This window comes from Sus scrofa, chromosome 1, assembly GCF_054392235.1.
Source record: "Sus scrofa isolate SSC_HxYL_T2T_F1_AM1 chromosome 1, Sscrofa_HxYL_maternal_Yorkshire_Landrace_v2.0, whole genome shotgun sequence".
Lineage (NCBI taxonomy): Eukaryota > Metazoa > Chordata > Mammalia > Artiodactyla > Suidae > Sus > Sus scrofa.
This window is the reverse complement of record NC_139383.1, coordinates 104,600,222-104,627,562: the sequence shown is the minus strand read 5'-3', so window position 1 is coordinate 104,627,562 and position 27,341 is coordinate 104,600,222. Positions and strand designations below refer to the sequence as shown.

At 46.8% G+C, this 27,341-nt stretch overlaps 1 protein-coding gene across 1 annotated transcript in view; it reads right to left on the bottom strand.

The window, feature by feature from the left end:
- Positions 1–3,396: 3,396 nt before the first annotated feature.
- The window catches only part of SLC14A2 (solute carrier family 14 member 2), a 486,884-nt gene continuing 462,939 nt past the window's right edge, over positions 3,397–27,341 (bottom strand). Inside the window, exons 13-22 of the mRNA XM_021092457.2 lie at positions 19,877–19,996; positions 17,654–17,736; positions 16,023–16,182; positions 15,149–15,338; positions 14,428–14,556; positions 13,174–13,366; positions 9,673–9,820; positions 8,612–8,746; positions 7,289–7,338; positions 3,397–4,696 (exon numbers count right to left, since the gene is read on the bottom strand). Coding sequence (XP_020948116.2) covers positions 4,496–4,696; positions 7,289–7,338; positions 8,612–8,746; positions 9,673–9,820; positions 13,174–13,366; positions 14,428–14,556; positions 15,149–15,338; positions 16,023–16,182; positions 17,654–17,736; positions 19,877–19,996 — 1,409 coding nt within the window. The 3' untranslated portion in view covers positions 3,397–4,495. The remainder of the gene's footprint in view (positions 4,697–7,288; positions 7,339–8,611; positions 8,747–9,672; positions 9,821–13,173; positions 13,367–14,427; positions 14,557–15,148; positions 15,339–16,022; positions 16,183–17,653; positions 17,737–19,876; positions 19,997–27,341) is intronic.

Sequence of the window (27,341 nt, the reverse complement as noted above, 5' to 3'; positions counted from 1 at the left end):
TTTTCCTTCCACATTCCAATGTACTTTTTTGGTTGTTTGCCTGTTTGAAAAATACAGGTTGTTTTGTATGCCTGAATTTTTAATTTTCACAACTGGTGTGGCTTATAAGTGTCATTTCTGTATTTACTCCAGCACTAGGTTTTAAAGCTCTACCCAACTTGCTGTGCCTGTGGTCCTGGCCTTCCCTGCTGCTCTGGGTGTGTGATGTGCCTGTGCCTTCTCTTCAGCTCTCTACAACCAAGGCCGTGGTGACCAGACTCTCTAGGAACGCTTACACTCTGGAGGGGAATTTTTCGGTCAAAAGGGGTATAAAATGCTCAACATGACTAAATTCTGAAGGCAGCAGCATCACATGAAGACCCCAAGCGCATTCCATGAGTGCTTGATAAGATCTTGTGTTCTCTATTTGAGAACACATATTTCTTTTGGGGGGGCGGTGTTGAGTGGGAAGGTTTGGAATCCAACATGTATACAAGAGTTCATATTTACTAATTTATAATTCATAGCCCTTATATCTCTGCTCATTTTTTGTTCTCCTGACATATCAGTTTCTGAGATTTTGGTAAAGTCTTAGCTACAGGAATCCCCATTGTGAGGCATCAGAAACGAATCTGACTAGGAACCATGAGGTTGCAGGTTTGATCCCAGGCCTTGCTCAGTGGGTGAAGGATCTGGCGTTGCCGTGAGCCGTGGTGTAGTTTGCAGACATGGCCCCAACATGGTGTTGCTGTGGCTGTGGTGTAGGCTGGCAGCTGTAGCTCTAATTAGACCCCTAGCCTGGGAACCTCCATATGCCATGGGTGTGGCCCTAAAAAGCAAAAAAAGAAAAAAAATCTTAGCCACAATCATTAATTAGCTTCTCCCTGCAGTTCATTCAATTGTTTCTTGATGTATTTTGAAGCTGATTATTTAGTACACGAGTGTTGACGATGACTGTGTCTTCCTATGCTATTGTTCCATTGTCCTTTAACTTTTTTGTCTTAAGTTTCATTTTTAGGTCTGGATTTGTTGAGCATATCTTTTTTTGTGTGTGTGTCTTTTTGCCATTTCTTGCGGCATATGGAAGTTCCCAGGCTAGGGGTCGAATCGGAGCTGTAGCCACAGGCCTACGCCAGAGCCACAGCAACGTGGGATCCGAGCTGCGTCTGCGACCTACACCACAGCTCACCGCAACGCCGGATCGTTAACCCACTGAGCAAGGGCAGGGACCGAACCCGCAACCTCATAGTTCCTAGTCAGATTCGTTAACCACTGCACTACCACGGGAACTCCTGTTGAGCATATCTTATTTCATCCTTTTGTATTCAAACTATTTGTTTTTTTCTGTTTTAAATATGTTTATCGTAAACAGCAAATTGTTACGTCTTTTTAAAAAAGTGCAACCTGAGTGTCTCTGTCTTCCGGTGGGAAATTCAATTACTGTCATATTATGACTAATTTGTCTGTTTAGTTTTTGTGCTTATTATCATTTTGGGGAGCTTTCTGTAATATCTTTCTCCTTTTCTATTTTCCATTAGAAAGAGAATTTCTTCTGGTTCAAAATTTATAATTCTAATTTTGTTCTCACGGTGGTGGCCCTTATCACACATGTTTATTCCTCCCTGTGGACTTTGTAAACTTAATCTATTTTTGCATAAGTAAAATACTCTAATAGGCTCTCCTGCTTCTTCCCCCTTCTCTCACCCTGCCATCATTTGATACTCCAGTTCTAGGTCTAGTTCTTCTGTTTCCCCTCCTTTGAGCCTAATCAACAAATAAATACATTTGATCACCCTACACTTCTCGTGTCCTTTGCAGCATTGGATGCTTCCATTCAGAATGTTTTCAGAGCAGGCTTCTGTGGGTAAATCTTACACCTGCCATCATGTTTGTTACATTCTCCAATGCCTCCTGTATGTGGAGTGACATCCATGTAGCATTGCTGGATTGAATATTTTGGCCCCAGTCTTGGAATCTCTGGTTAGGAACCCTATGTTTGTTCTATTTTTTTTCCTCATCAAACTGACTTGTCATTGGTGTGCTGGGAAGCTGGCTGTCTGGGAAGACAAAGCTCAGATTTGTACTTTGCTGATTTCCGCGGTGTAAATACTCCCACCATGGCTGGCTTCTACCTATCAGGGTGATGTCACTAAATGTGACATTGGAGGGATGTGCTCCCTGGAATAACCAGTTCTCAGGAGCTGCTTGGATCTGGCTCCCTCTCTCCACTCTTGATACGTAATTGAAGGGCTGCAGTAGACAAAATGCTTTGGCAGCCTGTAGATGTTATACATTTTCGTAAATCAAATTCTTTTACCCTAGTTCCACCTTGCTTGGTATCCTGGGCCAACTCAACCTGCTAATTTATAGGTGAGGATATTGAAATACTTAGAACAGCTGAAGAGATTTGTTAGTGGTCAGTAATCAGAATGGCATGCCTGTGAAGGGCTTCTTGCTCTTAATAAAACCAGATTATAACACTTCAGTGGAAAATGCATGAAACGGTATTTTAATAGTTCTATGTCATCACTTAGAGGTTGTGGGGCAGCTGAGGGAGCTGTGAGCATAAACAGCCTTCTGGTGAAATTCCTGGATGCTTGATCCTCAGAGAGCCATAACTCCCCGGTCATGAAAATATAGCCTGAGACCTTTTTGGCCTCAAGGTGTGATCACAAACTCAGATGTAGCCTCTGGAGTGTGACTGGTTCCTGTTTCCTCTGTGGGGCCTTTGTTTCCAGCGAGAAGTATTCTGTTTTTCTGGAGAAGCCATACTTGGCTAGGTATCATCTGGAAGAGAGCTAGGCAGCCTAGTGTGCTGGGGCTGGTGGAAGAGGACTGAGATCCAGGGCTGATGGAAAAAAGATAAACGTAGACACCAGCTTTTGCTAAATAATGGATTTATAGAGAATTTGTCCCCTTCCCCTGTTTCCTTCCCCAATCTCCAACCTTTCCCCTTACCCCATCATGCTAACCTGGAAGGGTGCCAGAGGAGGGGTACACAGAGGCACTATAAAGGGTTCATCCTGGTCCTCTGGTGGAGAGGTGGGAAGGCTGAGCCCTGAGGCTTCCCACAAAGGGCTCCTGTGTTTTAGGAACTCAATGCTTTAAGATTAGCAACTAAGTAGCAGAGTTACTGGCCATTCAAGAGCCTCTGGATGTAATTTTAGAGTGCAAGACTCAAAGACTCTCCCTACAAAAGGGAGATGGGTTGTAACAACAGGCATTTCACCTCAAAGAGAAAACAATGACCACAATCATTTATGTATAATTTCCTTCATAAGCAAATCAGAGCCTCTTCTGAAACTTTAACCCATCCTCATCTCTTTTCAAACATGTGCTTGACGGTGGAAAACCCCTCCAATGGGCAGTGTTTGGATAATGCACGTGAGCCCCATTTTAAGAAAACCCCAACACTAATTTGCAAGCTTAATCATTTAATGAGAAGTTGCTTATGAACATTACAAAAGGAAATATATTTGCTTAGAGTATGATTTAAATGTTGAAAAAGATCAATTTTCATCTGATGACATTTCCAGTAATATTTGTTATGAAAAAGAAGGCACGTTGGCATTTCCAGTGAGCTTAGGTTCCTAACCCCAAGTCTGGAGAATATCTTCTCATGACTCAAGAATAAATCTCCCTATGGCATTAAAATTGTCCTGCCTCTTCTGGGTAGCCCTGTGGTCTTTTTCTTAACACAAAGTAATTATTGATTGGTCATGTCAATTTCATCAGTTTAACTGAAAGAAAAGAATCCATACTTCTGAGGTGGAAGGGACTGTAGGATCCCTCTCTGTCATGAAACCAGTAAGAAATGGAAGTGAGAGGGGGATACCATAGTGGTGAGAGTTCATTTCAGGCAGAGCTGGGGGTGGACCAGCCCTTTTTGCCTCCTAGGCTAACTTCCTGACACTATACCTCGCTGTGTTAAATGGCTATAGTTGGCTGACCATGTCACCAATCTGTGTCCCCTTCTTGGTGAGTTCTCTTTAGGGATGCGGCTTATTTGGCAAAAGCGGGAAAATCATTTCAGAGGCAGTTTTCATGGAGTGAGCTGTGTGTAGAAAGTCTAAATTAACCATATATATCTTGATTTGATATATATATATATACATATATATATATATATATATATATATGTATATATATATAGTTGTGCCTACATATATATTTTGGCTATGCCTGCAGCATGTGTCAGTTTCCAGGCCAGGGACTGAACCCACACCACAGTAGTGACCTGACCTGCTGCAGTGACGACACCAGATCCTTAACCCACTGTAGCACAAGAGAACTCCTAAATTAACTTTATTTTTGATAAGTATTATGCACTTTAGAACAGAGATGATCCTGAATAGTGAGTGCATGCATACTTCCCTGTCGTTGAGAATAACTGGGGTGTAGGCATGTTGGGGCATAATCAGAACAGTGAAAAAGAGAGTTTAAGTGGCTTTCAGCCTGGGGACCTGGACAGCCTGCTGAGGCTGCATTTATAGTGACATGCTTTGAAAAGGGCAACTTAGGAGACATCGTAGGCCTGGTACTTTGTGACGGACGATGCTCTTCTGTTTTTCTCCTGAGACAGGTAGTAGATGCGGTTGGCCTCTGGGTAGGTGACTTTGCTGAGCGGGAGCTTATAGATGGTGGGGTTGTTGGTCTTCAGGAGCAGGAAGGTGAGTGCTGAGAGGCAGAAGGGCCAGGTACAGGGAGGTAATCCAAACTGGGGAAAGAGGGGACATGAGAGACAATAGGGTTACATCAGAAGCTCGCGCTTGTTCCATCAGCCCCTCACAATCACCTGCAGTTCTGGGTGAAGGAGGGGAGGCTTTGTGGGCACTGATCAGAATAGTAGTTAATTCATGACCAATATAAATCACATCGTGCCAGTGGGGTCCGTCTGCATTGTAACAGGAAGATACATATTCTTCACAATGCAGCCACTGGAACCCTAGCAGAATATGCTCTTGTGTAGAAGACACATTTTGCCACAGATGTCTGGCCAGGCTATACCTCCACTCTGGGAACTATGGCCTTTCCCACCACCTTCTCCCCCAGCCCCTGTTGAAGGAATGGCTTTGGCAGCCTTATTTATTTATTTATGTATTTACTTATCTTTTTAGGGCTGCACCTGCAACATATGGAAATTCCCAGGCTAGGAGTCTAAGGGGAGCCACAGCTGCCGGCCTACGCCACAGCTATGGTAACATGGGATCCAAGCCACTTCTGCGACCTACGCCAGAGCTCATGGCAATGCCAGATCCTTAACCTACTGCTTGAGGCCAGGGATTGAACGTGAGTCCTCATGGATACTAGTCGGGTTTGCTACCTTTGAGCAGTGGGAACTCCTGGAAGCCATTTTTAAATTCAAGATCTTTTCTTCTTTGGTCACAGCTGCCTGGACTAGAGATAGGCACCTGACTTAAGTGCAGCCTCCTATAGGCAGGTGACCTGGGAACAGAATCCATCTCTTGAGAATTTGAACTCAGAGACACAGAGGCTCTGTCCAGAGACTCTTGATTTGATAAAACTAGACAGTCTACCAGTGCTGGGTGGATATTTGGGTGCCTCTGTGTCGCAGAAGAAACCCATCACAGAGAGACACAGGAATGGAGCAGACACAGGGATGGAGCAGACACAGGGAGAGGCTGACATGTCACATCCTGGCCCCAGGGAGCTGGAGAGCAGCTACTTCTTCTCAAGGGCTCTCCTGCCCCAATGCCCTTTCTCATGATGTTCCCCTGTGTTTTACTCCTTAAGCTTCCCTGAGGTTTTTCTTTTCTTTTAATTAATTAATTAATTTTATATTTTCTTTTTATGCCACACCCTGCAGCATATGTAAGTTCCCAGGCTAGGGCTTGAATTGGAGCTCTGAGCCACATCAGTGACATACACTGCCGCTTGTGGCCGCACAGGATCCCTAACCCACTGAGCGAGGCCAGGGATCCACCCCGCATTCTCATGGACACTATGTTGGGTTCTTAATCCACTGAGCCACAGCAGGAATTCCCATAAAGGCTTTAAATACCTCTCCTCACTCTTCATTTAAGACATAACTTGAATGGATAGCTTTTTAGTGAAGAGCCTGACAATTCAACTATGAAGAAGGTCAAATCAATGCCCTAAACACCCTTATAAGCAGTAAAAACCTCTGGGAATAGCATTGGAGGAATGATGCCAGTCATTTGTGTGTTCAAAGATGGCCCCGATGGATAGGACTTAAGGAGGAACAGTGACAGCCTAGTTCTGGAATTGTATGCTTAAAAAAAATCCCTTCCTATGCTAGGTCCAAACCACCCAATTTCACTGAGGGTGAAGGAGGAATTTAAACAGGTGTTAGTGGAACGCCCATCTCCACCCTCACCTGCAGGACCACGGGGATTTTTCCTGGTTGCCTATGTGAGGTGTGCCTTGAGCCTTTTTTGGAGGGGATGGCATTGATGTAGGCTGAGCCCTGGGTGCTCTGAACTGAGGCCTGGGCCCCTTCCCTGCGTGCTGGTGGGGGTTGGGGGGGGCGGGCTGGGGCTGGTCTCATGGCTCCTCCTGACCTCACACACCACCTGCACTGGGGCTCAGACAAAGAAGGGTCCTCACACAGCAGCACATGCTCTCAGCCATCAGCTCTGGCTTCTCTGGAGCTTGGCTCCCTGTCCTCGCTGAAGCCTGGCCTCATGAGTGCCAGCTCCCTGGTAGTTGCTATGGATGTACACTGGCCTACAAGCTGTGGGGAGAGGATCTATAAACACAGAAAAAAAATTAAACAACAAAGATTTGAGAGTAGTCATGGAAGAATTCAATTTACAAGAAATTTGCAAGGAAGGAGTTTGATTTACAAGATGCCTTTCAAATTCTCCTTCTATAAGAAGCCTGCCTGGCCCACTGATGACAGGATCTGATTGACCAATGTTGACCTGCACAAGTTCTGCAAAAATCGGAGTTCCCATCATAGCTCAGCGGAAACAAATCTGACTAGTATCCATGAGGACGCAGGTTTGATCCTTGTCCTTGCTCAGTGGATCCAGCATTGCCATGAGCTGTGGTGTAGCTCGCAAATATGGCTTGGATCTGGCATTGCTGTGGCTGCGGCATAGGCCAGTGGCTGTAGCTCCAATTCAACCCCTAGCCTGGGAGCTTCCATATGCCACAAGTGCAGCCCCCAAAAGACAAAAAACAAACAAAACCCCCCAAATTCTGCAAAAACCATGATTTGAGACAAAAGAGATGAACTCGGGAGGGGTTCCTGGAGGAAGGGTTTAGGGAGTCGAGAGAACACAGGGGAGAGTGTGAGGCACATACATAACCCAGGTTGACTCACCACAGATAACATATTAGCGAGGGCAGCACCCAGGTAGGCTGCAAACAGAGCTGGAAAAGAACCAAGAAATAGTTCTGTGACCGACAGTGCCTTGAGCTTAGTCTTCACATTCTTTCCATTTTATGCCACAAATGCTATCTCTCAAGTTAAAAAAAACCCCAAAAAACCCTTGGGTCATGTTTCCGTTGTTTGGCAGCTTTGAAAAGTGTTAAATTCCATGCAAATGTGGACATAACAGAGACAGCAGATGAACTTTGTGAAAAAGGACCAGAATCTGCCTGTTACAGTTCTCCTGGGTCCTACCACGTTGAGTTCTAGCAGAGGAACATTTAGCAGCATTAACCATACATGAACATTTTACTGTACAACCAAGGCCGGTGAATCCCAGAATTCCCTGCTGGACTATTTCATCACGAGTTATTAACATTATATAGGTTTCCAGGGAGGAACAGCATTCCGTAAGCCCGAGGAAGCCAAATACTCCTACTGTCTCGTCTTCTGGGCTTTGTGAACAGAGGGTAGCACCAGGATGGGAAGAGCCAAGGGCTGGTGAGAGGTGAGGTTCTGAGAAAATGAGCTTTGATTCTGAACCCTCACTCTCTCAACTAAAAGCACCCCAGTTGTCCCCAGGATATTAACAACATTTATTAGAGAGTTACTGAGTGCCCAGCTGGTAGTAACCCTGATCTCGTTCTTCAGCATTCTTACAAGTTTATTTGAAGGTCCTCCGGTCAATGTGTGGGTGCTTAAGCTTAATCACTGTGTCTGGTGTAAATCACACAACTCCACATAGAAAGATTAATTTGCAAAAGAGCTGCTCTTGGATAAGCTCCAATCACCAGCCTGGAAAGTAGCAATCACAGGTGACAGCCCATGGACAGCAAGCGAACAACCTCCATATGAAAAAAATCTCTCTTGGAGTTCTGCTGTGATGCAATGTGGTCAGCGGTGCTTCTGCAGCACCAGGATGCAGGTTCAATCCCTGGCCCAGAACAGTGGGTTAAAGGAGCTGGCGTTGCCACAGCTGCAGCATAGGTCTCAAGCCCTGGCTTGGGATCTCCATATGCTGCAGGGTGGCCAAAACTGAAAACTACAAAAAAAAAAATCTGTTTTCCTGTGACTGAACACTTTGTATTCAGTGACAATGAATGTACTAATCACTGAAGGACCCTTCAAAACAGTTTAAAATAAAACTTTTTTATAAAGCAAACAAATCCTCCCATTTATCCTTAGAGGACGAGCAGAATTTCCACAGGGTGCTGTCCCTGTGGGGATAGATGCAGGCATGACCCAGAGGAAAGGGAATCCGCTGGTGGTACCTACCGCAGGCAATGGCGAGGAGGTGTGTCTGCCACGTGAGGACGTAGAACATGCCTCCGATGGCGATGCTGGCCAGCGTGCTGTTGAAACCCCACAGGCCGAGGTAGATGGAGTCGAAGGGTGTCGCCAGGGTGAGAGCTGGAGGAGAAGGCAGGCTGAGCGCTGTGTGGGTCTCATGGGCCCACCTGCTGCCCCCAAACCCACCACCATCCTCAGAGCCTGGGCCAGTCATCAATACCCAAGGATTATAAGAAAGGACTTCTGCCTATTCAGTGAGGAAACATCTAAAGGAAACACATGGCTTTAGAGTCACATGCATGTCAATGGCTCAGCAGTTATGTAGAAAATACTCTTGAGGCATGATCTGGGGTCTGATTTAGTGGTCCGGATACCATCCTTTGCCTTCCAGAAAAAGGAGGGCTAAGGGAACAGCCTTAATGTTCTCTAATGGAGAGCAAATGCTTCTTGTCGTGATTAGAGATGAGACTTCAAAATATAAATATATACCTGGAAGACACCCTCTGGAGCCTTAAATTTATACTGAGAGTAACTGTATACTTCGGTGTTGGTTAGTCAACACCAAAGCCTTTCCTGAGGGCAGCTTTGGCTTAAAGGGGCAAAAGGGCACTGACACCCCAAATGGAAGACCTGGTGTCATGGAAAGTGGGAAAGTTTATGGTACCAAACAGGTGTAGCATTGGAGACACACGTCACTATTTTCTTGGGAGCTGGCCCGAGTCACAACATCCTTATGGTCCATGAATAAGGGGCCCTGGAGTTCCCTTTGTGGCGCATCGGAAGTGAAACCGACTCATATCCATGAGAATGAGGGCTCATCCCTGGCCTCACTCAGTGGGTGAAGGATCCAGAGAAGTCATGAGCTGTGGTGTAGGTCACAGATGCGGTTTGGATTTGGTGTTCTGTGGCTGTGGCATAGGCTGGCAGCTGTAGCTCCAATTTGACCTCTAGCCTGGGAACCTCCATATGCCGTGGTGTGGCCCTAAAAAAGCAAAAGAAGGGGGGGTGGCTCTTCATAAGGCCTGTCACTTAATAATGACACTTACCTGCTAACATCCCCATGGTAGATCCGATCGCAGCATGTAAGCAAATGAGAGGTGACGAGATGAACAAAGCTATGAGGAAAATGCCTCCAGTCCAGGGGTTATCACAGCCATACACTTGGCCGATTCCAACAGGGATGGCTCTCAAAAGCTGCAGGTCCAACAAGATCACACAGAATTATGGAGGCAAAACAGATAACCTGAACCTTGGCTGGAAACCATCTGGTGCCAAACCTTCCACACTAACATTATGCGACCGATTTCCAAGCTGTTTTCAAATTGGTTAGCCCTAAACAGGACTTTATTTTTTAAATCTTGAATCATTAGAACAGTAAGGGGTTAAGATGTTATTTCCTTTATTTAGAAACATGAATGTAAGGTACTAAACTATACCAGTAAAGAGAAACCAAATACTTCAAATGAGGGTGTTATTCATTAGAAAAGTAATAGATGGTCTGATTAAAGTTGGGGTTGAAAAATTCTCTTGTAATATCTTTTATTTTTTTAAGTTAAAAACATGACTAGAAGGCTAAATATTAGATGGGAAAATGGTCTTTTGTGTTTCCAAGAACAGCATGTCTGGGCTGTGGTCACTTTGGTCCAGTCATCTGGGTGAACAGTTGGGCTGATACCCACAGCTGGTACCCATGGCATCTGTGGATTTTACTGATAAACCGCAGCATGGTGGCTAATGGGGAAGCACCCTGATGTGTCAGGCCCCCTGTGTCTCAGGGGTAGTGCCTGTCTGTGAATGCCAAAGAGAGGCCAGGGCCCAATGCCTGGCGGGCACCCATGCACATTCTCTGGAGTTTGGGAAGGGATTCTGGGCACACAGTTGTCCCCAGTGATGGAGATTGGGTCCTGTGTCTTGGAAGTTTGGCCAGAGGGCCCTGAGCTGGGAAAATGCTGGGCCCTGCTGCGATGCCTGGGGGTTCCTTCCACCCTTTGTGTATGTTTCAAGAAGAGGCAGTTCCTCCCTCAGCCCACGTCCTCTGACTCCACCCCAGGTTCTGGGGAGGGAGGTCCTGCAGCTGGGCCCCCAGACCACACAAGAGTGTGCAGGGACGGGAGGCCAAGTGGACTGTGGGATGGTCTAGAGGGTGGCTCTCTGGGCTCAGGCTTCCATTATCCCAGGACAGAGAAAAGGACGGGGGCTCCGGCATCCATGTGGGAGAAGGTGGGACAGGTGGAGGGTTTTATACAGAGGCAGTGGCACTGGATTGTCTAGAGCCCAGCCAGTCGCATCTCCAGCCAGTTGTCCCACGTTGGGGGGGGACTCAAAATCGCTGGGGGTTTTAGAGCCCCTCTCTGACCTTTACCACGTGTTCCCCCAAACTCAAGGCTCTAATTATAATTATCAAAAAGATGAAACATTTTTATCATTACCATAATCCATTCAATTGACCAGAAAGCTATTTCTTAAAGAATAACCAACCACCCCAAACTGAATTTGTCATTCCTGGAAATCTGGGGGTTCTCAAGCATCAATATAGCATTCTCCAATGTTTTCCCATTTCTACAAAATTCCTAGTTATCTTTTCAGCTGAAAAGGTGGGACGGAGAAGCCAAAATATTTTAAATTGCCTTTTCTACCATCATCTCTGCCCGCCAATTAGAGCAAATTTTGTCTTCAAAAGATACAGATTGGATGAGAATCAGGAAAGGGAAGGCGAGGGGGGCTGCCAACACGGAGCCTTTTCTCATCTCTGGCTCATGAAGGTGTGCACACACACACACACACACACACACACACACACACAGGTCCTCACACAATACACACACACACACAGGTCCTCTCTCTCACACACACACACACAAAAGTGCACACACACACACAAAGTTCCTCTGTCTCACACACACACACACACACACACACACACACACACATGCCCTTACACACACAAAGGTCCTCACACAATACATACACACACACACAAAGGTCCTCACACACACACACACACACACAGGTCCTCACACACACACACACACACACACAGGTCCTCACACAATACACACATACACACACATAGGTCCTCTCTCTCAACATACACAAAGGTACGCACACACACAAAGTTCCTCTCTCACACACCCACACACACCCCCACACACAAAGGTACACACACACTCAAAGGTCCACACACACACACACACACACACACAGAGGTTCTCACACACTCAAAGGTCCACACACACACACACACACACACACACATGCACAAAGATCCTGTCTCTCTCACACACACATACGCAAACACACACACACACCCAAAGTCCCCCTCCACCCTCCTGGCCCCCCACGAACCAGCAAGGGTGGGGCCAACACAAACGCGTTTCTTCCTCAGTCATGTGTCTTGGGCAAATGCATGCTCTTTTTTCCCTGTCCGGCTGTTGTCTACTTGAACTGCTCAGGGAAAGCAGGCACCATTATTTCTGAGACAAAGTCCCTTCAACCAGCCTGAATGGCTTTGTGGTGAGATGATGGATGCCAGCAACAGAGTTCAGAGTGAGCGCTAGTCCCCAGAGCTGTTTGGTGTCACAAAGAGTACGGGGCCTCTGGGAAGACGTGTCTGGTTAGATAAGAAGGCTGGCAGCACTTCACCAGCCTGACTTCATGCTTCCAGCACAGCCTCTTACTTACCTTGGCAACCTTCCAGAGGCCAGCACTGTATCCCGAATGCTTACAAACAGCTTTAAGAGCTCTGTTATGTGGGTATTTCTTAGTGCAGAAACACCCGAGCTTTAGAGCATGTGGATGCCCCAGAGCAAGGGGTCAGCTGAGAGCCTGGAGCAGAGACTTCTTGAACCAACAGATGGAAGAGGGCCGTGCACGCCTTCAACGATTCAACAACAATTGGATGAAAAGAATATACAGTGTAGGCTGGATTGAAACTGGAATTAAAGCCTCGAAAAGACATTAAAAAGAAAAAGAACCCGTCTAGAAGTCAGGAGGTGGGAGTTCCAGGCTTGACTTTGCTCCTCACCCATTGGCTGTGTGACTACCGGCAGTCTCTGAGCCTGGCCTCAGTTTCTTCCTCTGTGCTGTGATAGGGTGGGCCCCTTTAAGCTCTTAGAAGGTGAAAAGAAAAAGCTGGTGGCTAAGGAGACATTGTAGGCAGAGTGCCTCACACTGTATAATCGGCAACAGCTTATTTCTGTATAATCACCACTGTCTAATTGGTAATTTTGCACTTATTTCTAAGTGCAGAATAAGCAAACTCCACTTTATTTATTTATTTTTGTTATTTATTTTTGTCTTTTTAGGGCCACACTGGTGTCATATGGAAGTTCCCAGGCTAGGGGTCAAATCAGAGCTGTAGCTGCTGGCCTACACAAGAGCCATAGCAACGCTGGATCCCCAATCCACTGAGCGGGGCCAGGGATCAAACTAGCATCCTCATGGATACTAGTCAGGTTCGTTAACCACTGAGACACCATGGAAACTCTGTCAACTCCACTTTAATGAGTTTGGATGGAGGTTGCTCTCTCACCTTCCACGATACCTACCAAGGGTACTTGGACCTCTGACCAGGTGATGTTGGGCACAGAGGAAGCAGGCTGTAGCAGCGTGGTGGGGAAGAAGAGGTTGTAGGGGCCCGTGGCCGCCAGGTACAGGGTCACGGCGATATTGAAAGGCAGCGTGAAGACTGGGAGGTCCCACTTGCTGAAGATGGAACCCAAGGCACTGGAGAGGATGGGGCTGAGGACAGAAGCACAGGAGATGCTGTTCAAGAAGCCCCCTGGCCCTGACCCTGGAGCAGAACTAGGGGGCTCCCTACACCTTCTGGAGAAAAGCAGCTGGCTGGCTCCCTCTGCCAGTCTGACTGGCCCTGGGCCTCCTCCCTCTGGCTGGCACAGCAACAGGGAAGATGCTCAGAATCCACTTCAGGAGGAGGGCTTTGTGGGGGAAGTCCTAAGACAGAGAGTCACAGAATTTCCTTGCAGAGCCACATGGCTCTCTCAGCCATGAGGGGAGAGGACAGCTGGGGAGGGGAATCACATTCATTCATTCAACAAATGTTTGTGAGGAGCTGAGAACTCTCTTGGCCGAGTGCCCTGTGATTTCCACCAGTGAGAGGAGCTGGGGCCTGGCCCTCTGAGGCCTCTGTTCAGGGGCTGGGCCTTCAGCCCAGACTGTAAGGTTGTCCTCTCTGGTGAAGGGCCCATGGACGGGGCAAGAGGGGGGAGCAGAAGGGATGAGAAGGATTTCAGGACCCTATGGTGTGGCTGTTAACCTGGGTGGGCCTCGGTCCCCTTCTCTGTGCTCTGGTAGGGTGGGACCTTTAGATCTTGAATAACAGGAGTAGAGGGTAGGTAATGAGAGGCCATGTATGGGTCACCTAATGCAGTGGTGCTTTTGCTATGTAATGTCAGTAATTGTTTCTAGTGAAGGTTTCTTTTTAAAAATTTTTTCAGCCATACCTCCAGCATATGGAGGTTCCCAGGCTAGGGGTTGAATCAGAGCTGTAGCTGCAGGCCTACGCCACAGCCACAGCAATGCTGGATGTGAGCCTCATCTGCAACCTACACTGCAGGTTGTGGCAATGGCAGACCCTTAACCCATTGAGCAAGGTCAGGGATTGAACCTGCACCCTCATGGACACTAAGTCGGGGTCTTAACCCACTGAGCCACAATGGGAACTCCACCTCGTGGAGGTTTCTGATGTGCAAACTAAGTAAACGTTGCTTTAAGTCAAATATGGACACTCACAGAGGTTGGCAGCCCTTGATCCGCACCCACAGCCTCAGAAGAAAACTTACCAAGACGTGGACATAACGATGATGGGGAGGAGAAGCCACCAGTAATAGTTGCCCTTGTCTGAGAACACGGCCATCAGCAGCCCCACCAGCACCCCGTTGTAACCGTGAAGTCCGGCTGCGATGGCAGACCTGGGTGGGGGGCATGGCTGGTCAAAGGAGGGCTCCCCCAGCCTAGCCCAGGGCATTGCTTGCCTGATTCTCCTTTTGAGTCAGACTTGTCTCAGCTGGGGCCTGAGCACACACACCTTCAAACCATCAACCCTTCCCATTCCCCTAGACAATGCATAATTGTTAAAAATAACCAGGGAGGAGTTCCCGTTGTGGCTCAGCAGTTAACGAACCTGACTAGTATCCATGAGGACAAGGGTTTGATCTCTGGCCTTGCTCAGTGGGTTAAGGATCCGGCGTTGCCATGAGCTGTGGTGTAGGTCAAAGATGTGGCTTGGATCCCGACTGCTGTGGCTGTGGTGTGTGGGCCAGTGGCAACTGTAGCTCCTATTTACTCCCTGGCCTGGGAACTTCCATATGCTGCAGGTGTGGCCCTAAAAAGACAAAAAACAAAAACGAAAACAAAAAACAAAAAAACAAACCAGGGAATGGTTGTTTTGAGACACTGGTGGGCTTATTTTGAGAGGCTTCTGAGCCGGGAGTCAGACAGGGAGGGGATGCGAGTTGGCGAAGGTTCCCCTTGGGCCCGGACCCTGAGTTTCCTGGGACTTACTTGTCCTGACTGAGGATGAGAGCCGTCAGAGTGGACACAACGGTGCCCAGGCAGCCCGAGATGGCCCACCAGGGGTTCTGGATGAAGAGGCCGAGGATGATGAGGATGCCGCTGAGGGGGTTGTTCACAAACATCACCTGTGATGTGCCCCGGAGGACCCAGTCGAGGAACTGGAACACTGGGGATTTGTCTGAAATAGAACCAGTCAGGGAGTCAGTGGAGGCTCAGGTGTGACAACTCCAGGGGAGGTCCCAGTGGGGGTCGGGGGTGTGGGGCAGAGGGAAGCTGTGCATCAAGGTGGGCTCAGCCTCCTGCTGACACCTGCCACAGAGGAGGGTAAACTAGGAACACAAGAGGGTGACTGGCTGCCCAGAAAACCCTTCCGCTCCATTTCGAGCTGGCTGTGGGCTTTAGCTCATTGTTCCTCAACCCATGCTCCCTCACCCCCGTGAATGGCCTGAATTTTCAAGAAGGATCTAGAAAGAAAACTGCAGCATAGTGGGCATCAAACCCATGGCCTGAGCTCTGGCAGATGGCTAGCAGGAAACTATAGGAAGATTAGACACAGCTCTCCTGGCAGCCATCACTAGGGCAAGTGTTTTTCTAGAATCTCAGGCCTAACATGCAACATTCTGAGGGGCTATTTGAGAGATCATGGCTGTTTGGTTCAGAAATTTGAGCTTGCACAGCTACACATATTGGCATTAACATCCCAATGACTGTCATAAGGGAGAAACTCCCATCTCCTCTGCGAGACTGTGGAAATGGGACTCAGACACATCTACAGAGATCCGTGCAGCATGTTTCCTAGGAGACAACAGGAGGGGGACCTTTACAGGGGAAGGAAGAGGGGCTGAGCTCCTGGAAGCTTTACCTCTAAGTCTCTCTCCAAACTCCTTCATCTCTCCAGTGATGTAGCCGAGGGCTTTGCGGACCCTCTTCCCATTGGCAGCCAGGAAACTCTGAATCCGGGAAGTCTTGGAGATGCCTGTTCCCACCTTTATTTCAGAGCTCTCCTCCATGGTGTCCAGATCCTGCACAGGGACAAGAGATGGGCCACATTCTGAACTCTTCACCGGGAGGAGTGACAGAGTGCTTGCTTGGGGGACAAGCTAAGTTTTCATCTGGCATTTAGTGAAATCACTATTTAATCATCTCTGTTTCTGTAGACTAGAATATCCTTTGTTTTGTTGATATGTTACTTTATTTAATATGGGCAACAACCTTGTACAGTCATTGTACAGCCGTGAATTCAACCAACTGTAGGTTAAAAATATTAGGAAAAAAATTTCAGAAAATTCCAAAAAGCAAACCTTGAATTTGGTGCACACTGGCACCTTTTTACATGGCATTTACATTGTATTAGGTATGGTAAGTAATCTTAAAATATGATGATGATTTAAAGTATACCAGAGGATGTGCATAGGTTATATATAAACGACTTGAGCATCCACATATTTTGGTACCTGTGGGGGTTTGGAACCAATCCCCCATGGCTGTAGTATAATAAGACAACATCTGTAATCTCACTCTGGGGATGAGGTCTTAGGCATAGATGGAGAGGTTCTCATTTGTAAAGGTCAATGTCAAAGGACAGAATTTAGATTTTCCCATAAATCTTTAGATTCTTTTTCCTCTCTTTCTTTTTCTTTCTTCCTTTCTTCCTTCCTTCCTTCCTTCCTTCCTTCCTCTTTCTTTCTTCCTTCCTTCCTTCCTCCCTCCCTCCCTCCCTCTCTCTCTCTCTCTCTCTCTCTCTCTCTCTTTCTTTCTTTCTTTCTTTCTTTCTTTCTTTCTTTCTTTCTTTCTTTCTAAAAGAAGCATTACTTCTGGGAATTCCTGTCCTGGCTCAGTGGTTAACGAATCCGACTAGGAACCACGAGGTTGCGGGTTCGATCCCTGGCCTTGCTCAGTGGGTTAAGGATTCGGCGTTGCTGTGAGCTATGGTGTAGGTCGCAGAAGCTGCTTGGATCTGCCATTGCTGGGGCTCTGGCATAGGCTGGGTAGCTACAGCTCCGATTCGACCCCTAGCCTGGGAACCTTCATATGCTGCGGGAGCAGCCCAAGAAATGGCCGAAAAAAAAAAAAAAAAAGACAAAAAACCCCCAACCAAACAAACAACAAAAAAAACACATTACTTCTACTATACTACACTCTTTCTAGAGGAAAGTATGCCCTCAAACCTGGCACCAAGTCTTTAAAATTTAACTGTCCATAAAATTAAACACAAAATGATTCTGTTTTGCAAATTGGCACCAACTTACTTCCTAAATGCTTAAATGCTGTATTCAGAGGAAGATAGATAAGAAATAATTCTAATAAAAGAAACATGAAACTTTATAAACTGAAAAATAGACATTTTTATCCCATATAATTATGTTTCTGGAAATAAGAATTCAAGAAAAGTTTGTCTAAATCAAAGGATGTCTTTTTCGGAACTCATCTCTCTATTCTGCTTCGGGCTCAGGGATGTGGTCACGGCTCTGGTTTGGGCCACTCTTTACTCACCAGCAACTCGACCTCGGGCTTCCAGTACTGATGGGGAGAAGGGTGTTTGGTGTGCCTCTCCTGGTGTTCACCTTTTCCAAACACTGGCATTGGAAGGAGAGAACATCATCAGGAAGGTCTTCTACCCTGGGACCTTTGCAGCAAATTTCCCACAAGGCTTGAGTTAGAATATTTAGCACTGCCTACCGCACTGAGGACACCCCAGCCACCTCGCCTGCCGCACGGAGGTCCCCACATCCACTACCGCGCACATCTATCTGGGCAAGCTCTTTGGAGGAAAAATGCACATCCTCATGTAAGCGGGACATTTTTCAGGGATTTAGGAGTTCAGAAACTCAACTGACCGTTAGTTAAGAGGCTCTGAGTTTGCTCCACCCCTTTATTTTTTTATATGCGGAAACAGTGAGTGGCCCATGACCCCTGAACCCAGGGTTATTTTCCCACACGACACAATGATTGGAAGGCGTTCTTGCTCATAAAGCTGCTGAACCCTGCGAGGTCTGTGTTTGCATTCGGTTTTGACTCTTCCCAACTGGACAACCTCGGCTGTTTTGGTCTTTTTAGTTAGGATGTGTGTCTTGGAATTTTAGATATTTTAGCAGCAGCTGATGTTTGGACTAAGACAAGTGATATTCATGGTGTTACTTGAAACAGATTTTAGCATGTATTTGTAATTCTAGAAAATTTTTATTAAATGCCTCTGGCCATATTTTTCATTATTATGGGATAATTTATTTGTAAAAATGATACATTTCTGTAGAGGGTTTTTTTTTGTCTCTTATGAAAGAAAACCCTTGGAAGTTTCAGTGTTGATGCTCTGGTTCCCTCTTGTGGTCAAGTGTGAGAATGGCAGTCTGGGGGTGGAACACCTAGTGTCTTCAGACAATTGGCCTTTCTGTCTGCATTCATGAGATTTCAGGCCACCTAAGCGCTAGAGGAGATGCACCAAGGGTGCTGTGCTCCCACTTTTGAAGGAGCATGGACTGCAAATACCACTGTGTTTGGGAAGTTCTACTATGCAGCAGAAACAAATTAAGGAAGCTTTGAAAGGAAGAGTAGGAAGCAAAGAGGATTTCTCTAGACTGAGGCCAGTGTGTGTGATATCCTGATGGATCCTCTGCTTCTGTCTGAGGTGCCAGCTCTTGGGAAGCTTCCACCAACCTGCTGCTGTGTGAGAGGCTTTCTGCTAGAGCCTCTCCACTTCCCACCCCCAACCATTCTTATGAGAGGATATTGCAAGGACCTTGTTGTTAACCCTTTGAGGCAAACTACACTCTCTTCCTCATGATGCCCTGTGGCTCCTATTGAATACAAGCTCCTGGGCTAAAAGGGGCCCTTGATTTATCTCAGTGCACTCTCAACCCTGTATGAGGTTTTCCCAGACCACCCCAGGCCATTATCTCTGGTCTGGCTATTTTGGGTATGAAACAATGAGGTTCAGATGAACTGGGGCAAGAAAGTTACACATTTCTGGGGAGGATGTGCTGTTGTGAAAAGGACACTCACCCAGAAACCAGTTTTATCGCCTGCCATGCCCTTACCTGCTGTGTGACTCCGGGCAAGTTGTATCCCCTCTCTGGGGGCACAGTTAGATTGCTCCTCTGTGCTGGCTTTTCATGAGGCTGCTCCCATTTTGCATCTGATTGGGGAGCTCCTACCATCCCTCCCACTGCTGGCTCCTCCCTGTTTGCCACAACATGCCCTCAGCATCCAAATCCTAGCTTCTGGCTTCCCTGCCTGCTCCGCTTTGGCTGTCCCCTGGACCTTCCTCTTGGCCTTTGGAGCCCCCTCCCCTCCAGGGCTCTCTACCTGTTCCCTCATCACCCCCACCACTGCTGCAGGCCAAAACTCTTTCTCTAGTGTCAGGCCCAGTGGTTGGCAGCACCTTAGAACTGCACTGAGAGATTTTAAAACTCCTTTCGCCGTCCAGGCTTCCCCCTCCTTCTGATGAATTAGCATCTCTGGGATGCAGGTAATTCCCATGTGCAGTCAAGTTGGTGACCCTCTGTCCTAGACCAGCGGAGCCTGTGCCTCCAGTCTCTACCACCTGGGGGTGGGGTCTAGACTCTGGGACCTGCGGCTGTGGTCAGAGTTTGGGGGTGACAAGAATGAGCCTCACCCTCATGGCTCTCCCACTGCCCTGTGATGTAGGTGCTGCCATTGTCCCCATTTTAGAGATGAGTAGATCAAGAACCTTGCGGGGTGGGGGTGGGGGGTGCACACCTTTGCTCCTGCGAATGGATGACCACTCGATGTGGAACACGTTCCTAGGCTTGGGGAGCACAACCTCTGAGCTCTCACTGGCCTTTGGGCTCGTCGTGGGTGGCTGCCCCCCAGCACTGCCTGGTCAGGGGCAAAACGAGACAGGTCAGTGTTCCACCCTGGTCCACCCCCCCACCACCCCAGAAGCAAGCAGAGAGCGTGGGGAAATCATGGGCAGAGCTGGGAGGAGCAGTGTGGTCTGAGCTGCAGGGGTGATTGTGGAAAAAATGCCTCTTTTCATTCCCTGCATTAAAACCTGTGTGTCCTTTCCTCAATGGGGTCTCATCACAGACACCTGTCAGAGTCAAGAGATGGATGGGCCAGCCTGCCTTTGGCTCCAGCAAGGCATTGCTCTAAGACCTCTTTCAGCGGCCTTGGACTGGCATGGATGGTGGACTTGAGCACACCGCCAGTCTGGTCCTGTCTCTCAACCGGTGCCCTGGTCTCCATCCTCAGCAGGATGTGAGTGTGTGTGAGGGGTGAGGTGGGGTGGTCCTCAGTTCTTGCTGCACATTAGAAATCACCCCGGTGCTTAAAAGATGCCTGACCCTAGCCCAGATAAATTTTGAATATTAAAGTTTTTAATGCTCACGGTGTTGAAAAACAGCCCTAACATGAAGTTTGGGCTCCGAGCCTTCCATCAAGGTTCTTGCTGCTCAAACTGCAGCATCAGCTTCCTCTGGGAACTTGTTAGAACTGCAGAATATCGTCTTCAACTTAGGCTGTTGGAATCAGAATCGGTAGTTCAACAAGATTTTCCAGGTGATTTCTGTTCACATTGGTTTCCTCTGTGGGGCGGCAAGGGTCCTAGAGTTGTGATCAGTGACAAAAAACCCTATACTCTATCTTATCATCTTAGATTTTCACCCATGGGGGAGCAGGGTAGCTTATTACTTGGGATAGGTCTGCTCAAAGTGGGGTCTGAGACTCAACAGCTTCAGATCACCGACAGCGTGTTACGATGCATGCCCCATGCCCTACCCCCCATGCTGATTAATTGGAGTACTTGGTGGTCCCCAAGTTATGCAGTTTTGACACTTTCTGCTTGGGTTCCAGTGAACTCTAAGCTTAGATGATCGAGTGGCTGCCTGGGATGGCAGAAAACTTTCACACTGTTACTACATTTGCACACTCTCTATGTTAACTCGCCTGGCCATTGTTATCTCCCAAAGATGGAAAATTGAGGCTCAGATGACTTCAGAAGCATCCTGCAAACAGTGAACATGTGGCTCTCAGCCTTCAGTCCTTTCTCTGTATCTTTGCTGCTCAGAGTCTGGTTTGCGGATCAGCTTCACAGACATCAGGACATCTGAGGGGGCTCGTTAGAAAGGCAGACTCTCAGGTACGATCTCAGATCCACCAAATTGGAATAAGGTTCTTTGTTTTTTGTTTTATTTTTTGGCTGCATCTGTGGCATGTGGAAGTTCCTGGCCAGGGATCAAACCTGAGCCACTGTAGTTACAAGAGTCACTGCAACCACTGGAGCTGCTGCAGTTTAATTCCGGGTCCTTAACTTGCTCTGCCACAAGAGAACTCCTGCTTTTTTTTTTTTTTTTTTAACAAGCTCCCCAGCTGACTTAGGTGTATTTTAAAGTTGGAAAGAACTGGTCTGCATCCCATTGCTCATGACCTTAGCAAAGCTGAGAAGATAGCAGGACCAACAACCATGGTATGTGGGACATACATGAACAAGGAAAGGGGTTTTGTCTATACTCTCAGATTGAAAGCTAAAACATGTGACCATGCCCCTTTCCTCTAGGCTGGGGATAGGAAAGAAGTTCCTGTTTCATTCACCATCCTCTCCGTGGAACCATAGCTCCTGAGGCTGGAGATGTCCCCTTGACCCTGCACTTTAGGGACATGTGTATTGTCAACCTGCCCTAGGGCACCTCTGCTGATAGGTTCTGGGCAGGGGGTGAGGACCAAGGAGGTTAACATTGTGTCATCTAGCAAAGCAAGACATTCTCCCACAGCCGGTCCTCAGTGAACATCTGCTAGGCTGGGAGGGCACATCTACTGGCCCATTGCTTCTCGTTCCTCATATGCCAAGTGCTAGCCACCCCAGCCACCCTCTGTGCAGAGAAATGTTTTGACCTTAGTTATCACCATAGACTCAGAATTGCACGGATGTTCAGAATCAGAGCATAGCTCCTGTGTCTAGAGAGGTCAACCTCCAAGTCACCTATCTTACTAATTACAGCACAGTCAAGAGTTTTACCTGGATCTCCTGACTCCTGATTTGCTGCTCTGCAGATGGCCGCGGAAGACCTGGCTTCTCTTTCCTGGACCTTAGCTCTTAGCCCTCAGACTCTCCTGCCTTCTCAGAACCCAGGAAAGATGGGGGAGGTGGTGCATGTGTTACTATTGCTCCCAGCTTTGACGTCCGAGCTGTTAAACCAAAAATGAAAAGTATCTTTCTTTTCCTTGAAGACATTTTTTTTTCCTATTTGGGGTGAGTTGGGGAGCTGGCCCCAAATGTGGTCTGACATAGTGTTGTTTCTGGGTCTTCCGTGGGTAGGACTGGAGGGCTGGGCTGCAGACCCCTCAGGGAGGGCTGCCGGATGGGGGGCCTCCCCTTCCAGATGGGCCCACAAAGACCTGAGAATGATAGGTGGGAACAGATGTCATGAAGAAGATTGGAGATAAAGTAGCAGATTTCCTGAGGCTGGGAAAAATACTAAGCTAAGGTGATGGCAATTTACCGCTACCTTGGGGACAAATTCTCAGAACGTTCCTAATGGATAAAGGCAATTTCAAGAATATGATGAACATATCTATCAAGTGTTCTAGAAATAAATGATCCATTCGTGCGATGGGGAAAAAAGAAAACAAGGATAACACTGGCCAGGAACCATCATTACTTGTTTCTTCCATGCATTTTTCTTTTTTTTTTTTTTTTGTCTTTTTGTTGTTGTTGTTGTTGTTGTTGCTATTTCTTGTTTCTTGGGCCGCTCCTGCGGCATATGGAGGTTCCCAGGCTAGGGGTCCAATTGGAGCTGCAGCCACCAGCCTACGCCAGAGCCACAGCAAGCGGGATCCGAGCCGCGTCTGCAACCTACACCACAGCTCACGGCAACGCCGGATCGTCAACCCACTGAGCAAGGGCAGGGACCGAACCCGCAACCTCATGGTTCCTAGTCGGATTCGTTAACCACTGTGCCATGACAGGAACTCCCCCTGCATTTTTCACGTCATGGGATTTCATTGACAGTTTCTCCCATGGCAAGCCAGGAGCTCATAAGAAAATGCACAGACTCCGTAGGGCTAATCTTGCAAACCCAACCCTATAGAATGATGACAGATATTCCAGAGGGTACCTACTAGTTCTTTCTCATACTGTTGTGAAGATGAGACTAATGCTTGCAAAGTGCTGGGGAGAAGTTCCTGCTATGACACAGTGGGTTAAGAATTTGACCGCAGTGGCTTGGGTTGCTGTGCAGGCTCAGGTTTGATTCCTGCCCAGCACAGTGGATTCAAAGGATCTTAAGCATTACTGCAGCTGTGGTGTGGGTTGCAGTAGTGGCTCGGATTCCATTCCTGGCCTGGGAACTTCCGTATTCCCTCGGTGTGGCCACAAAAAAAAAAAAAAAAAAAATACTGGGGAAAATAATTTTGCAGGGCTTATATCAGGGATTTCCCTGGGAGGCTATGTCCTTGCAAGGGCTTGTGCTCCAGGCAGAGCAGGTCCTTAGGCCAGGGCAGGCCTGGCATTTTACACCTCTCAGCACCCACTCCTACGTCCTACTCCTGTCTGCCACGTTCACAGGAGGGTGAAATCCTCCACAGCCCGGATTCTAGCAGTTTATCTGTGCACCCCCAGCACCTAGTGTGAGCCTGGTATATTATGGATACTTGGAAATATTTGTTGAATACATGAATGAGGGCTAATTCCTACACATTTTAATTTCTCAGTGGTATAATGAACAATTACTGGCTGTATCAGAGTATGCACTATTTTAAAAAACAACATAGCTCCTTATAAATGTTAAACACTTGATAAATACTGAGATAAAATTGAGATTTCACAGGTTAACAAGGATAATAGCTGAGGTGTGTTGGATTTGGAAGTTGTAGGGCAAGAGCTGATTATTTCCAGCATTACTTGGATAAATGTAGGGAAGTTTATAGCTGGTGATCGGCCATTTAGGACAAACCAGCTAGAAATCCAGAAACCCTTTGGAAGTGACAGAAGAACACAGTTCATGAGAAAGGAGAGAACAGGCCACGGAAGATAGAGATCTTGCTTGATGTAATTTTTTTTGGATACCAAGAGATTCCACCAGGTGGCCACAAACCCCAAAGCTTCTTGGGGAGGAGGCTAGGTGTTCTAGAGCTAATATATGTATATATATAAAATATATAATAAATATATATTATATACTATATAGCATATAATATATAATTATTATAACATTAACCTTATATATTAATTATAATATATAGTTTATATTAACAATAACTCACTTTAAGGGGTTCTTTCTAACTCCCTCCTGCCAACATCGTAGCCCATACAGGAAATGGTATTGTGTGGCATGGTGCAGTAAATAGATGATGATGTTTATGGCCTGGGCCTGGGGAATGTGGCCACACCAGGGCCCCCTCTGTCTGCTTTGAGGGCCCAGGGCTTTGCTGTAGCACCTGGGCGGGGAGGCTCTGTCCTCGATAACCTGCTGGTAAACCTTAGCAGCTGAGTAACTCCTTGGCATGCCCACCTGTTGTAGGGACCACTGCTCCCGCCTTCTCTAACAAGCCTTTTAAGTGTCCCAGGGCATGTAGCTTCTCACGGGGGCCGTTCAGCACCATTTCAGGGGCATGGTCCCTGCCCTTGAGGATTGCCTCTACCCCATGTTTTCACAGGCAAGAGTCCAGCAATGCTCTCCTCCCATTGACTCAGAGGAGGAAAGAACAGTTATGGTCCATAGTGATTTGTTCAGAAACACCTTTTTTTTTTTTTCTTGACTGTTGTATTCCAGAGTACCCACGCTTCTACTGACCACTAATGTACAGAAAATGCTGACCATTCAAATATCAGGGGTAAAAAGAATTCTACAGAGGATTCCACCTGTCAAATACAATTTTGAAGCTCATTTGCAGTTTCTTTGTGGGGGAAAAAAAAAACCCAAATCGTTTACAACAACTTTCAGAAGAGGAAAAATGATGTAGTCTATCCTACTGAAAATCAACATTTACTCAAACAAGTCTATACCCATATACTTTCTACAAGCTGTCGTTCTCAGGTTTTCAACAGGTTTTCCTCTCTCCTAGAGGTGGACCTACTGTCCATCTCTCACTAGTAATGTCGAACATATAGAACATCTGGACCTACCATCAAGATCCATTTGTCATCCCTCCTCAGATCCCTAGCTCTCTTACTCCTTCAACTTACTGTTGTGGACGCACCCACACCTCATAAGACAATTTTCTAGCTACTATGCCAGAAAGACTTTTTTTGAAGTGATACTTGTGTAACATTTTTTCCTACATCCAGTTCTATAGGATAACACTTTGGCTATAATTTGGGCATATGTTTTCCCACGTGGAAGTTGAGCTTTGCACTGTGATGTGTACTTGCCAAGGCTACTGTGTGTGTGTGCGTGTGTGTGTGTGTGTGAGAGAGAGAGAGAGAGAGAGAGTGAGAGAGAGAGAGAGAGAGAGAAAGGGAGAGAGAGAGAGAGAACGAGAGAGAACGAGAGAGATACAGATGGCTGTGGGTGGTATTTTTTCCCATGAACTTGTGTTTAGTTGACATTTTCAAAGATCATTCTCTAAAACATCAGAGGCATTCAACATTAGAATTGGCTTTTGCAGTTATCCAGTCCAGCTCTCTCATCTAGTTCCTCCTCCAGCATCCCCTCCTCACTGATGGGAAAATGAAGGCTTAGAGTTCTGGAGGCCAAACAGCTATTTGCAGAGTCAAGTGTATATAGTACTAGGTCTATGCTGTCTCTTACCTTCCAGGCTAAGATTTATTTCCCTAAACCTCCCTTCCTCTTAGGGATTTATTCTTGGTCTAGCAATTCGACTCTGGTTTTGAACATAATGGCCTTATTAGGTGTCCTAGAATCCATTTCTCTTTAAACTGTGGCTCCTTTTCCTTTTGGGGAGTCAGGAAAAACCTGAAAGTCTTCCTGAGCCTTCCTAATATACCTGGACTGGGAGATGGGTTGTGAGAGAAAAGGATAAAGATGGAGGCCGGGTCCGTGGGACACTGGAGAGTAATGATTTGGCAGCCCCAACTTCTTAAGTGGCCAGTTCTTTAGTTTTTAAGAAGTTGGGATATGAGTCACCGTAACCCTGAGATAGTGAGACCTCTCCCTCATAGGAAATGCTCTAGACTCTAGACTCTTCTCGACTGAGGTCTGGCCTAGATTTTGTTTTGTTTTGGGTATATTTTGGCTCACTCCATGAAGAAGACATTAATGTGCATAAATGAGTTGGTGCCTCATTTAACCTTATGATACCTTATGAAAACCTCATGAATGAGGTTCAAAGGTCACAGCGCCCCATCTGTAACTGGGGTGACCCCTGACCCATCTTCTTCCAGGATGAGTTTTCACTCTCCCTCCCCTATTCACACCCAGCCCATCCTCCAGAATTGTGTGACTGCCTTGTCCATCTCCCTGATTGATCTCTCCCCTTTCAATCCTTTCTGTGCCTCAACTGCTGGACCATATCACCATACCACTCCCTGACTCAACAACCTACATGGCTCCTTACTGCCAAGAGTATAACCATGCTCAAACTCCACCTTCCAGGTGTTCCACAATATGGCCGATTTTATCATCCAGCTCATCCATCCCCTGCCCAGAACACACCCTGCCTTGGTATTCTGGCCATTCCTCTGGCCTTCTGTGTCTATTCTTACGTAATTTCTATCTACTATTCAAAGTCTAGTTTGTGTTCCCTTCCTGCATGAGGCCATCTTTGGTTTATTTGGCCACATGGATCATTCCATTCTTTGCAGAAGGTATTCTGAGACTTCACTTTTGGGAGTTAGGGCTGTGGTGAAGTTTTAAACTGATAGTTACAATGCACATGAAAATTACCCAATGAATGCTTTCAAATCCAATGAAACTACTTGGAATTATCAATCTTCAATAATCAAGTGACCTTTGGGTCTAGGCATTAGTGTAAGAAAACAGGTTCAAATAGAAGTGGCTTCCTTGAGGCCACAAAGCTAGTCAGTTATACAGCCAGGTTTTGACCTCCTGGTTTTAATTCTTTACTCTCCTGCAACATAGTTGCTTTATAGACAACTGAAGTCTTTGCAAATGCTATCAGTGGACTTATGACTTTTTTATTTAAAAATTATCAATTAATATTTCATATCTTAAGCAGAGTAACAAATATTAACAAAAAGCCCCCCCCAACCCATGACCATTACATTTGTGATCTAATGAAAGGCTAAGGAAATTCTGGGCCATTG